The 13751-nt window shown below is 40.8% G+C and overlaps 1 protein-coding gene across 1 annotated transcript in view; it reads right to left on the bottom strand.

Annotated features, from left to right (window-relative positions):
- Window positions 1-275: 275 nt before the first annotated feature.
- Window positions 276-13751, bottom strand: part of LOC131448264 (double C2-like domain-containing protein alpha) — a 37462-nt gene continuing 23986 nt past the window's right edge. The window contains exons 8-11 of the mRNA XM_058620564.1: window positions 12450-12649; window positions 4583-4664; window positions 3491-3587; window positions 276-1779 (exon numbers count right to left, since the gene is read on the bottom strand). Of these exons, the coding sequence (XP_058476547.1) occupies window positions 1643-1779; window positions 3491-3587; window positions 4583-4664; window positions 12450-12649 (516 nt within the window). The 3' untranslated portion in view covers window positions 276-1642. The remainder of the gene's footprint in view (window positions 1780-3490; window positions 3588-4582; window positions 4665-12449; window positions 12650-13751) is intronic.

The raw sequence follows: 13751 nt of genomic DNA, 5'->3' as shown, positions 1-13751 counted from the left end.
TGTGACTGAGAGTGAAGCAGCGACGCACAGATATCAAACTGTCATTATTAAGGAGCGTGAACAGTGAGCTCCGTCTGTGTGACTGTGGAGGGAGAAACCGAGGTTAAAGGGATAGTTCAGGTTTTTTGAACGAGGCACCGACACAGCACTGACAGCCTGAAACACTTAGGCTAACTCTCACTGAAGTTAGTGAACTACTCACTCTGCCACACCAAAGTCCATATACTGTAGAGAGTGTAAAATTGATAGGAGTAAACTGGTAACTCTGGGGGGGGGGGGGGGGACAGAAGCTGCTGGTCTAGTGCTTTGGTAAGTTTGTGTCACTTTGGTAAATCGTAACATTGATGTGTGCTGTGATGTCAAACTGCTGTTTTTCTCTCTAAATGACACAAACGTCAGTTTGTCTAACAATGAGATGAAGCAGTGAAAATACTTCTTTAAATATCATAGACCTAAGCAAAAGGTTCCATAAGGTACGTCTAATTAAAATACTTGTTTTTCCCTTTTTTATAGTTTCTTCTTCATTATTTCCAAGTACTTAGACACAAAACATCAATACTTTTTAGTATCATCTTACCAATTCTCACTTATCTACCTTTTTTAAGGAGAACATACACAACATACAACATGCCCCCCCCCCCCCAATAACCCCCCATTACCTCGACCACACACACACAGTTACCAGTTTTACCACTACTTGCATTGCAATCTTTGTTTATTTATTCATCATTCATTTAATATCTCCCTTATTTAATTCGGTGTTGACTTAATTTGATTTATTTGTTGTTTGGTACTCTGTCTTCACTCTCTTGTCTTCACGCCTCATACACTTAAAAAGCTGAACTATGACCTTAACGTCAGCATGTCAACACCAAAGCATGACACAGTATTATCATCCCGACACATCAAACCGAAACAGAAACAGAAACAGAAACCTCAGGAGGTTTGAGAACAACACAACAATGCACAGGTTCATCCTGTGGCAGAATCTGGCACAAACGTGTCTTTTTAATTTGCTCCATCGACAACAAACATGCAAGTAACTGACACAAACCACCGACGTGGAAGAACCAGTGGTCTTATTAGGCTGTGCTGTCCCCACAGGAAATGCACCGCCAGTCAGATCAATGGATACAAAACATGTGAAAGTAGTAAGACCACTTGGAAATCTTCGGAAGCATTAGGCAAAACATTATTGCAAGGGAGAGGTATGTCCACTGTGGTCGTTATTTAAATGCCAGCAGTTAATGAAAAGAACAGGGCACATTTAATCAAATGAAGCAAACCTGACATGAGCGGAGGATTCCATTTTCCTCACCACTCTGGAGCAGTGCAGAGGAGCATTTACATAAACATGAAATGCACCAAAGGGACATGATCCCTATGAATATGATTATGAAAATTCCTCCAGTCATAGCTTTGTGGTGACGGTTCCCGCAGATTTGAATCAGGTCCAAGAACAGAGTGTAGATCTCTGAATAGGAGACCACTTGGTTATGATGTTGTGAAGTAAGAACTCATTTATGACACAAAGTAAGAAGGATATGACTCGGTCGTATTCATGCAGAAAGTCCTCGGAGCATGCACTGACACGTCTCGTCGTGGGTCTCCACACCAGGCTCAGTGTGGCGGAGGGGAGGCTTCACTCCTGCTGTGTGGAGCCGGGCAGCTCGTTGGTCAGCGTGTGCCAGCGCTCCACCTTCGTGCCCTTGTTTTTCAGACAGTCTATCCAGTGCTGCAGGGTCTCGCCCGTCGAATGGCAACCCAGTGACACACCACCTCATAACGGCACACACACACACACACACACACACACACACACACACACACACACACACACACACACACACACACAAATCATGTCAAGAAATTTAATTCAGTTGAATTCAGTTGTATTTGTATCGTGCCAATTCATAACATACAGTATATTATCTCAAGGCACTTTACAAAGTAAGATCGAGACCTTACATCATAAACAATTTGAAAACTGATTTTGGACCACATACTATACTATGACTTTTTTGACTGATTTTGGACAAAATACTATACTATGACTTCTCTCGCCTTGCAGCGAGAAGACCCGGGTTCGAGCCCCGGTTGGAACAAGGGCCTTTCTGCATGGAGTTTGCATGTTCTCCCCGTGTGTGCGTGGGTTCTCTCCGGGTACTCCGGCTTCCTCCCACAGTCCAAAAACATGCAATGTGGGGATAGGTAAATTGGACACTCCAAATTGACCATAGGAGTGAGTGTGAGAGTGAATGGTTGTTTGTCTCTATCTGTGTGTGTGGCCCTGCGATGGACTGGCGAACTGTCCAGGGTGTACCCCGCCTATCGCCCGATGTAGCTGAGGTTGGCACAGCACCCCCCGCGACCCTCTGGTGGAGGATAAAGCGGTAGATGATGACTGACTGACTGACTATACTATGACTTTTTTGACTGATTTTGGAAGACTTTTTTGACTGCATCTATGTGCAGCATGTTTTCTATCACACATCTTTACATTCCAGCAGCAACGTTGGGGTTAAGTGTCTTGCCCATGGACGCATCAGAGCCGGGAATCAAACCTTCAAATTGAAAGGTGACTCGCTCTAACCACATACCATCCAGTGGGTGGTTATTTGTTAATGCACTTGTGAATCTCCAGGGTGTGACCACACCCACCTTTCACCCTGTGTCAGCTGGGATTGGCTCCAGTGACCTGCGACCCTCATGTGGATGGACATGATAGTATTGATCCTTCCTGCCTTGTATCAATAGTTCAGGCTGGTGTATGTGAAAAGGTGCAGAGACTTTTTTCTCGGTACACTTTAGGCCCCAAAGTATAATTAGAGCATGGATTAAACACAACAGCGAACCTGAGTACTGTTAGTGACCATGATCACAGTGTATCATCTTCTACCTCCAGCAGCATTATTATTATAATCTATAACAAGACAAATAACACAAAATTTCGCACTTGTGGGGCAATAAAGTTAATCTTAAACTTAATAACAACAGCTTTGAATGTTTTGACTTCTAATGTTTTTGGACCATAACATTAAAACCTGCAAAACCTAACATAAAAACCTCAGTCATTCATTATTGAACATAATACTTCAAAATAAGTATGATCCCCTTTCTCCTTTGATGTACTGTATGTTCTACTCATCCTCACGTCCTTTGGAAAAACTCAAATGGATGAATGAATGTGTTGCTGTAAGCTTGTTACTGGATCTCTTTGAACGGCTCTGTCCAATAAGTGCAGACACGAAACATCACATTTTATTCATACGATCACTGTAATAAAAAGCATATTTATTTCTCTCCCCTAAATACAACTAACCTGTCAGTTTAGTTGTAGAGACAGGTTAGTTGCTACAGTAATGAAGAGAATCCTAAATATGTCTTAGGGCAACATCTGCCATGGCTACAGTGTTATTAGACTGCTCATAAAGTCAGCAGCCAGCTCATATGTGATGCAGGAAATGATTAGCTGGTGCTGTCAGCTCACCTATGAAGTCGTTGGACTTTCCCAGATCGTAGTCCCACACTGTGACCTCCAGTGTCTTGGTAGCTAATTCCGAGAAAGAGATCTCGTAGAAGAACTCCTGTGTGAAGACAAGGTCACGAGGTCACGCCTAAAACACACACAGTTTGCACAGCTATTCTTCTAAGGACACTGCACTGACGTGTCCTTAGCATCTAGTCTGATCGACAGAGAAAACAGTGGGGGGAAACAAAGCAGCGTGTGGGTAATATGAGCGCACAATCATAAGGCAATATGTCATCATGATATTGCATTTCAAGGTAGGGAGGGAGATCATTTTCTATTTTGATTAAAATCCTCTTCACACCCCGATTATAACCAATGAATTAATGCATCATCACAAATATGAAAAATGTCAGTCAGCTGTGGAACAGACAGGTCTGTAAAAACACCATCCAGTCATATTGAGACACGAGTTAGGGTTAGGGTTACATCGGTACTTTAACAGTTTTTCCTTTTAATATGTTCATGGTGATGTGTCACAGATTTTCAAAGTAAAAGCGTTTATTTGGATATGGAATAATGTATACTTCACAGTAAATGACAACTCTGAAAACACCAAACAAGCATATGTGCACTTTAATGTTGTCTTTGGCTCTGTGTGTCTGTGGCGCAGTCTGTCTGTGGCTCTGTGTGTCTATGGCTCAGTCTGTCTGTGGCTCTGTGTGTGTGTGTGTCTGTGGCTCAGGCTGAGGTGAGGTTCTGCCTCATTAGGACCAGGTTTTGGTCTCCATGGAGACAAGGTCAGTGTTCATTCCAGAGAGGAGACACTGGATTCCATGACTTCAGAGGACATGACATTGACTGACATTCATTTCCTGGAGACGTCCTCTAATCTGAAACATCATCACTCCTGGTCTCACCCTGACCTTCACCTTCACCTTCACCTTAGAATACAGTCATTTAGATATTACGTATGGGTACTTTATTTTTTCCCCATTAAGAAGACAAGTCCCCATAATGTGACGGTGTCCCCACAACACAATGAATGCCAGGTACACAACACACGCACACACACACACACACACACACACACACACACACACAAAGAGATACCTCATTGAACTCTGGGTTGAGAGTCTTTTTAATGACCGCTGTTTTGTGCTTGGATTTCTTGTGAACATCAGGCTTGAGGTACCTGAGAGAGAGATGAGAGGGTGAAAGAGAGAGAGATGAGAGGGAGAGAGAGAGAGAGATGAGAGGGAGAGAGAGAGAGAGATGAGAGGGAGAGAGAGAGAGAGATGAGAGGCTCATTATCATTCACAGACAACAGTGATGCTTAAAGTCCAAATACGACTGGTTATGTCTTTATAACCATGTTGACTCTGGTGATCATTCCCTGGCATGTCAGTCTTCATTTAAAGGCACACTTCACCGTTGGAAAGATGAGTGTCTATTAAAACTGGGTCGTCTCTGTAGTAGAAATGTGAAATAATATTTTACCGAGAAAGGCAGAAAAGTGTCATCTTGCGACATCAACTCCCAGCATGCACTGTGCTCGCTGCCCCGCGAGAGTCTCACTGTCTCAAGCTTCGAAGCACACAGCGATAGTTGTGTAAACACACAAATCCCGTGAGGAATTACATATTTAATAAATATTAAAATACAAAAATACAGTGGCCGGTGCTCGCCATGGCTTCTAGTTCTAGTTTTGTAGCTTGCAGCCACATCAGTTTGTAAACTACATTCAACATCATTTTCGTTCTCAGTTGACTCTGCAGAGCAAGAGCCGGTTAGCGTCAGCAAAGATGGTGGACACCATGTTTACATTCAGAACTGTCGTCGTAGTTTCAAACCTTGAACTGACGTTTTCAAGATTGGAAAATTGGAAAGTGAAAAACTGAAAAAACTCATTGGAAAAGTGAGGGAGGGAATTGACCATTTTTAAAAAATACTTCTGGTATTATAAGTACAGGTCCAGTGTGTAACTGTAATGTATTATTATGGTATATTATTCTACATTCCTCAGTACAGAGCATTCACATTTACAGAGAAGGAAAAACGAGTGGCTGAGTGAAGACAAAGTGTTTCCGTCCTTTCTGGGCTGTGAGGGCCACAGGAGGGTAAATGCACTTTTCTAGTCCTGATGACCACTCACGACGGCTATTTACTCACTCACTCACTCACTCACTCACTCACTCACTCACTCACACATTCATACAGCACATATATGTGCGGCGTGACATTTTTCATACCGTCAGGATCAATTTCAGGTGAAGTGTCTGTCACACTGTGGTCTCCACAGAGACGAGCGAGTGGAAGACGCCTCTGTAGATGTCACTAACTCATTAAACACACACTCTCACTGACCCTTTTTAAAGCTACACTTGAAACAAAGCAGAGGGGGCGACGCTAGTTCAGCGGTACATTGAGTCGTCTTTCGATTTGAAGGTTGTGGGTTTGATTCCCAGCTCCATTACTCCACATGCTGATGTGTCCATATGGACAAGACGCTTAACCCCATGCTGCTCCTGACGGCCGTGTCGGCAGTGTGTGAATAATGAGGATGAAACATGAGTGAAAGGAGCTGAATATTCTCTCATTTTATAGTATGTTTCATTCTATTATATTGCTATTGTATATATACTGTATACTGTATTATATTTTGTAAAACACTATGAGCCCCCTTGACGGTGTTGTCTCTCTCCACATACTGTATTTATATATATATGTACGTATATATGTTTATATATATATATATACATATATGTGTATATATACATATACATATATGTATACATATATGTGTATATATACATATATGTATACATACACACATATATGTGTGTATGTATATATGTATGTGTATATATATACATATATATGTATATATATGTGTGTATATATATATGTATACATATATGTATACATATATACTAGGGCTGTCATAGTTAACGCGTTAATCGCGATGCGATTAATTAAAAAAATTTTTGATCGCGTTTAACCGCGGCACCGTTTGTCCTCTACTAGACTGTAGTGTGGGACCTCCAGGCCAGGTGGCGGTAAGGCACCTTCAAGTTGTTTGCCACCCGCAGAGACGAAGAAGAAGAATGAGAGCAATACTTCTTCTATTCAAACCGTGGTCATGGAAAAAAATACCCCCGAGCTTCTGAATGGTTCGTTTCACTTTAAAAAACTTCAAGATGGCTCAGTCGACAAAACAAAAGTAATATGCGCCTTGTGTCCGACAGAATTTCACTATCTCCGAAGTACTAGCAGTCTGAGCTACCACCTACTAGCAAAACAAACCGGCAGTGCAGTCCAGGCTAATAGCAAGCAGCAGATTCGTCAGAGTTCTATGGTTGAGTGTGTGAGTCATCGTCGAACACTGGTGAAGCTAAGTTAACTGCAGCGGTAGCAGCACTGTCCACTGAAAATGTTACTAGACTGGTCTGCCTTAGCAATTGCCTTAATAAATAGGAGAAAGAGTTCTGAGTTTTTCATTCATTTAACTGTCATTAGGCCCATTTTATGTGCTGTGTTTTTGACATAGACATGTCAAGTGGGTCTACAATGCACTTTTTTATTTGAAAGAAGAAATCAAAGATAAAAGACATTTTTTCTTTGTGTTTATTTGATTCTAACTATATTTTTAATATAGCGATTAATCGCGAGTTAACTATGGAAAAAATGCGATTAATCGCGATTAAAAAAATTAATCGTTTGACAGCCCTAATATATACATATACATGTATATATACATACATATATACATATATGTATATATGTGTATATATGTATATATATACATATATACATATATGTATATATATATATATATATATATCTCTTGCATCGTGCTCTTCTTTTATTTGATCGTTTTCCTTACAGAGGTAACCATGCAGCCTGACACTGCTCGTCCACCTGCACCTGCGACACTGGCAGTCAATCACAGCACAGCCCCGCCCATAACTGTTCCCTGCTTTATGCTCGAGCTGACTATAATTGAGACCATAAATTCCAAAATGGATGTCACGTTGTATTGAGAAGACCTGAAACTATAGTGACCAAGACCAAAAACCCTTCAGGAAAAGGTCGAGTGAAGTTATAAATCAAGTGAAGAGTAGGGTTTATTAACCAGAACCAGCAGCTACTTTATCTTACCACAGACACAGGCAAGAAGTGTTGCTTGTTTCTATCCAGAGGAGTTAAATTACATTCAGGGATGTCATGGACAAACCTGATATTATCATCAGTCCTCGGTTCATCTGCCGGCTTTTAACAAACAACAAACACTCTCTCATTCACACCTACGGTCTGATTAACCTCGTGCATGTTCATCTCACACTGTCACGGTTAGCACAAGAAATAACATTTGAACCATTCGACGAAGAAGAAGTCACGTGACAGTCAGAATCAATGTCAACACAGGGCAACAGATAACCAACACATGACCTCTGACTGGTGTAAATAACTTGTCAGCTGAGGATGATTCATTCTCTTTTTAAAGATGGCAAACTATTGTGACCCAAGTCACAATATTAATCACGACCAGAGCATAATGTTTGAACGCTATAGATTTACAAGTCACTAGTCACTCGTAAGTGTGTGTGTGTGTGTGTGTGTAAAACAAAGTCACCGCAGTTTCATGCAGCGGTGCAGTGATGACTCCGCCCACGTTGACTAGGTCCTTTTTTAAGAACTAACCTGAACCGTTGGGACCACAGTGGAAAAGTCCACTGGTGTTTGTCGGTACATTATCGCTTGGTCATGGCTGTAGAAGACGCAGCAGCAGTGAGATGTGTGAGTGACGTGGATTCTTTTCACAGCAGTGGTTTTTATTATGGGCTAATTATAATTGTCATCATGACTCTGGTGGTAATAGAGTGGAAGCGTGCAGAATAAAATGTACTGAACAGCCTGAGTTTGTGTTAATAAGTGGGATGGTTGTGTTGACTGATCTGGTAGAAAGAGAGCAGACGTTACAGTAACACTGTGACCTCCCACAGTCACAGAGTGAGTCAGAGGTTCACTCTTTTTTTTAATCTCTTTTTCTCACCTGCTTTTGTCACTAAGTTAACACAATCCTCCTCTTGTGAAGTCGTTTTTTGTTCATTTAGCTGCTCTGTTGTTTGTCACTGTGAATTTAATATACCAGGTTATCTATCTGCAAACCTACGTCCTGCTGGCAAAGGGAATATAATAATAATATACTGTAAATGAAGGCTTAAAGGGAGTCAACATAAGGCTGGACGGCCGTGCTTTTTTAAAATCTCCTTTACATTCTGTGTTTCTTGCAAAGGAATTGATCGTGTCATATTTATTGGCTTTTAAGTAGCTTAATTGATTCGGAAATGGTTGTATTAGATGATAATAGGATGTATTTTTTTAGGGTTAGAAAATACAGAATACAAATCTAAATCTAAATTTCAGAGCAGAGGTGACAAACAGCTGCGTGCAGAAGGAGAAATCAAGACACTTAACAAAAAACTATGTATAAAACCATAATGAAGTTAATCAATTTAAGTATCAGCTATCTTCACCATTAGACAGCTTTTTTCATTCATTCATTGATTTATTTATATATATATTTATTTCACTTTATTAACCCCATCATTAGGGCTGCACGGTTGGTGTGAGTTCTCCCTGTGTGTGCGTGTGTTTCCTCACAAACTGTCCAGGGTGTACCCCGCCTGTCGCCCCATATCAGCTGAGATTGGCACAGCACCCCCCCGCGACCCTCTGGTGGAGGATAAAGTGGTAGATGATGAATGGATGGAACCCCATCATTAATCTGCCTCCATCAGTGAGTTCAAATGTGTTTTTTGAAATCCACTTAAATGACACAAACTTAGACCTGTGTCTCCACGTGCTAGAGAAACACTGGACTGAACAGGTTATTATGTGGGCAGCCTTTGATTCAGTGTCCCTTGTGACCTCATTACCAGCCATGTTTTCAGTGAGAGCAAACACCACATGGTCAGCATTGACTATGTGTCACTCCCTCATACAACCACACTTTATTACTTTAAGGTTTTAATAATATTGATTTCTTTGACATTTGCAGCACATAAGCAGCAATATTCCTTATTATTAACACGTCATGAGAGAAGCTCATACATGTGCTGCACTATTAGCGCTTTCAACCTGGTATTAACAGTGGTGACGTATTTTATACTTTACATTAAGGCTCATATTTTGTACTTGATTAACAGTAGAGATCATAATTATTTGTCTATGGAGACACAGAGTGATGCTACAGCAGCCCTCTCTGCTCTTAGTGCAGGGAGGATTTGCATCCGCACAATTTCCATTTAAATATGAAAATAAAATAAATGTGATAAATAAATCAATTCATATTACATCAACATTTTGTGGCTCTAAAATGTCAATTCAATGACACGCAGTGAAACTAGTGAATAAAGGATGTCGTGACTGCTGTGAGCAAATACTATTACAATAACATTCATTTTGTGATGAACCACCTAGTGATTTAACGCCACAGCTCAAATATTACAACTATAACTATAATTACTATATATTATATATCTACATACTGTACTTAAAGCAAATTGCACCATGATGGAAACCAGTTGCTTGAATGAGCCTCATGGCTAAGTATAAAGTGTCACACAGCACTGTCAGAATCCTCATCTCATTTTCAGCATTTCCTAAATTCCACAATAATTGTAACCATGTCCATGTGTGTGTGAGTCTAACTCACTTTCACTCCTCTGCTGATTGAAGCCGCTCGGCATCGCTTTGCCAAATGTCGTCCTCAAATTCAGGATATTTTTAATCCCAAATCTCCACGCACATTTGCTTTCCACCCGCCACCCACAGCTTAGAGAGCATATGTTCCCACACACTCTCAGACACAACAAAGCATCGCTGCGAGAGCTGCCGCCGAAGGGCAAAACTGTGAGTATGAAACCAGCTGCATGATGCATGACTGTGGACGTGTGAGGGGATGTATGCGAAGGCTCAGTGTGAGGAGGATGATGGATGAGAGATGAGATGGTATATGTGTGCAGTCGGCGCTGTCTGTATATATATATGTACTGTATATATATATATATATATATATATGGATGTTTGTGTAATAGGAGGTGATATCTTATCATTCCAGAAACAACCTCAAAGCCAGGCTTGGCACTCGGTACTGGAGACACGGAAGAAGAAAGGGAAGAGAAGAGGGGGGGGGGGGGTTAAAGCTCATTTGTGCAGTTTCTGTCACGGTGCATCATTCAAGAGTCTTTCCTGTCCTCTCTGGCACACACACACACACACACACACATACACAGACACAGACACACACACACACACACACACACACACATTCTTGTACAGCAGTCTTAGTGAGGACACTCCCATTATACAGTTCTAGCTCAGCTCAGCTCAGCTCAACGTGTTTCTTCGTTTCCTGCTTTTCCATCAGTGGTAGTACCTGGTACCTGCTCTGTCAAACAACTGTGTGTGTGTGTGTGTGTTTGTGATCAGCAGTGCTGTCTCTAAATACACCAGACTCCTCTGTTCAATATTGAGATTTGAGACATTTCCCTGGTAATTGTTGGAGATTAACCCACATTTGAACCCAGGATTGTTAAGTCTGTTTAACTGATCTACAGTTACGTCACTTCCTGTGACGACACACTGTGACCAATCAGTTACGACTCGGCTCGCTTAGAACCTCGCCAGAGCAGTGCTGTGCCGAGCCGAGTCGAGTCGGTGGAAACACGTCGTAGGTGCTGAAATGTGCAACTCTACTGGTACTGAATGTATATGCAAATGATATGCAAAACCACACAGTGGACGTCTTTATCTATAATGCACAGGGACATTATTGCGCAGTATAAGTACACACACACACACACACACACACACATACATAATTGCTTTTTCATTAGTGAGTAATGGAACTCACGATGACCACTATGACACTAACTATAGCATGAGACTCAGAAGGCTGTCTACACACACACACACACACACACACACGCACACACACACACAGACACACACACACACGCACACAGACAGACACACACACAAACACACACACACAGACAAGCAGAGAGGGAGTTGTCATTCCGTTGATTAATGAGCGACATATTTCACTGCCTCCACTTGTGTGGACACTTCGCTCATCTGTCACCATTAACTTATGCAGGTTTAACCCGAGTCATAGATCATTGATGAGTGGTGACAAACGGTGATTCATGGGGTCAATACAATCCAGTGGCCACACACACACACACACACACACACACAGGTGCTATAGAGTGGCAGGAGACTGTTGCTGCACAGGTCACGTGTTAAACTGTTGTGAAATGAGGATTGTAAACTGACACTGTATCTGTGTGAGCTGCATGTGTTGTGTCTTCTTCATTTAAATGTGTCCAATTAAATGCATGTATACGTATATGTGTATATATTTGTATATATGTATATATACATATACACATATATGTGTATATATATACACATATATGTGTATATGTGTATATATAACACATGCAGCACATACATATATACATATATGTGTTTACATATATACATATATGTGTATATATATACACATATATGTGTATATACATATATAAACATATATGTGTATATATGTATATATATGTATATACACATATATACATATATGTGAATATACGTGTATATATGTATATATGTATATACACATATATACATATATGTGAATATACGTGTATATATATACATATATGTGTATATGTGTATATGTGTATATATATATATAGGACCTATTTAAATGAAGAAGACACAACACATGCAGCACATACATATATACATATATGTGTATATATATATACACATATATGTGTATATATACATATATACACATGCAGGACATACATATATATGTACATATATATACATGTGTATATATATATAAAAACCATCCACTGACAATGTGCATATAATTAAGATAAAATACGTTAAAATACGTTACGTTTTAACGTAGGGGTCTGAGAAGCCATTGACATCCATAGCTGCCAGGTGGGCGCAGCGTTTGACGCCCACACACAGCCCGCCACGAGCCCTGTCCTTGGGCTCAGCCGCCACGTCGCCATCACTGGCTGGAGGCAGGTACTGCAGGCAGAGCAGCAAACGGCCTCGCTCCTCTAGACTCCTCTGCTGCTCTGTCTCCCACTGAAAAGAGGACAGGATAAAATATGAGAAGCTTAAATGGACAGTTTCAGTGTTTGGTGATGTGATGACTGCAGTTGGACTGAAAACACAAACAAGCACCCACAAAAAGTGTGGAAAAAGAAGGGAATCTCATGCTCAAAAATTCAGATTTTCAGTAGATTGACAGATTGATATATGTCTCTTGTCCCTATCTGCCCCCGTGCTGCTGCTGTATACACACAAATGCTCCCTCAGCAGGGTACAAATGTTATATTGCGTCTGTTCACGAAGACCAAAAATCACCAAAAGTGAAAAAAGCAGTTTTTCTCATCAAAAGTTACAAAAGTGATTAAAGTTAAAGTGATTAAAGTGATTAGTCAAATCAAGCCTATTCAAATAAATCAAAGTAATCAGAGTTAAAGCCTGATTGGAATAAAAGTATGTTACATAAATATGCTAATCTGAAAACTCTGCTTTATGATGGTCGTCATTCAGTCGATTCCCTTACGCCACGCGTGGTCACATGATGTATTTCGGTTTTGTTCCTGCTTTCATTCCAAATAAGAATAATGAACAGCCACGGAGGAGGAGGAGGAGGAGGAGGAGGAGGAGGAGAATGAGGAAGTGGACATTGTCCAAATTATTACAAATCAGACACCAGGTTGTGACCTGCTGATGTAACAGCCAACAATATTCACTCTTTAAAGCTGCAGTAATCAATGTTTTTATATTGCTTGTAGAATTAATGACTGTGTGTGTGATGTAAAAGTGGGCGGATCTTGTTGGTGACGACCCCTCAGGGACTCATCATCCAACTGTTCCTCTCTGCTCCACACAGTGAGCGTCACACACACACACACACACACACACACACCATATAACCAAACAAGGGCCATATTTGATCATATGAAGATTTCCAGGGGCCAATGGTCCTAATTCCCCTGTTTTTGAATAACATTTACATACAAATGCACTGTTTTATAAAAAAAAACACACAATTATCATTTTTAAATGGAAATGTAACCAAATCTAAGACGTGCAGGAGTGAAAATGAAAAGAGAAATGGTCTGTCTCTCCACATCTGGAGCCAAATAACATAACGTGAGATGAGTGCATGTAGCGG

Source organism: Solea solea, chromosome 21 (genome assembly GCF_958295425.1).
Source record: "Solea solea chromosome 21, fSolSol10.1, whole genome shotgun sequence".
Taxonomy (NCBI): Eukaryota; Metazoa; Chordata; class Actinopteri; order Pleuronectiformes; family Soleidae; genus Solea; species Solea solea.
Note: the sequence above shows the minus strand (reverse complement) of the source record. Positions and strands in the feature narration are given on the sequence as shown.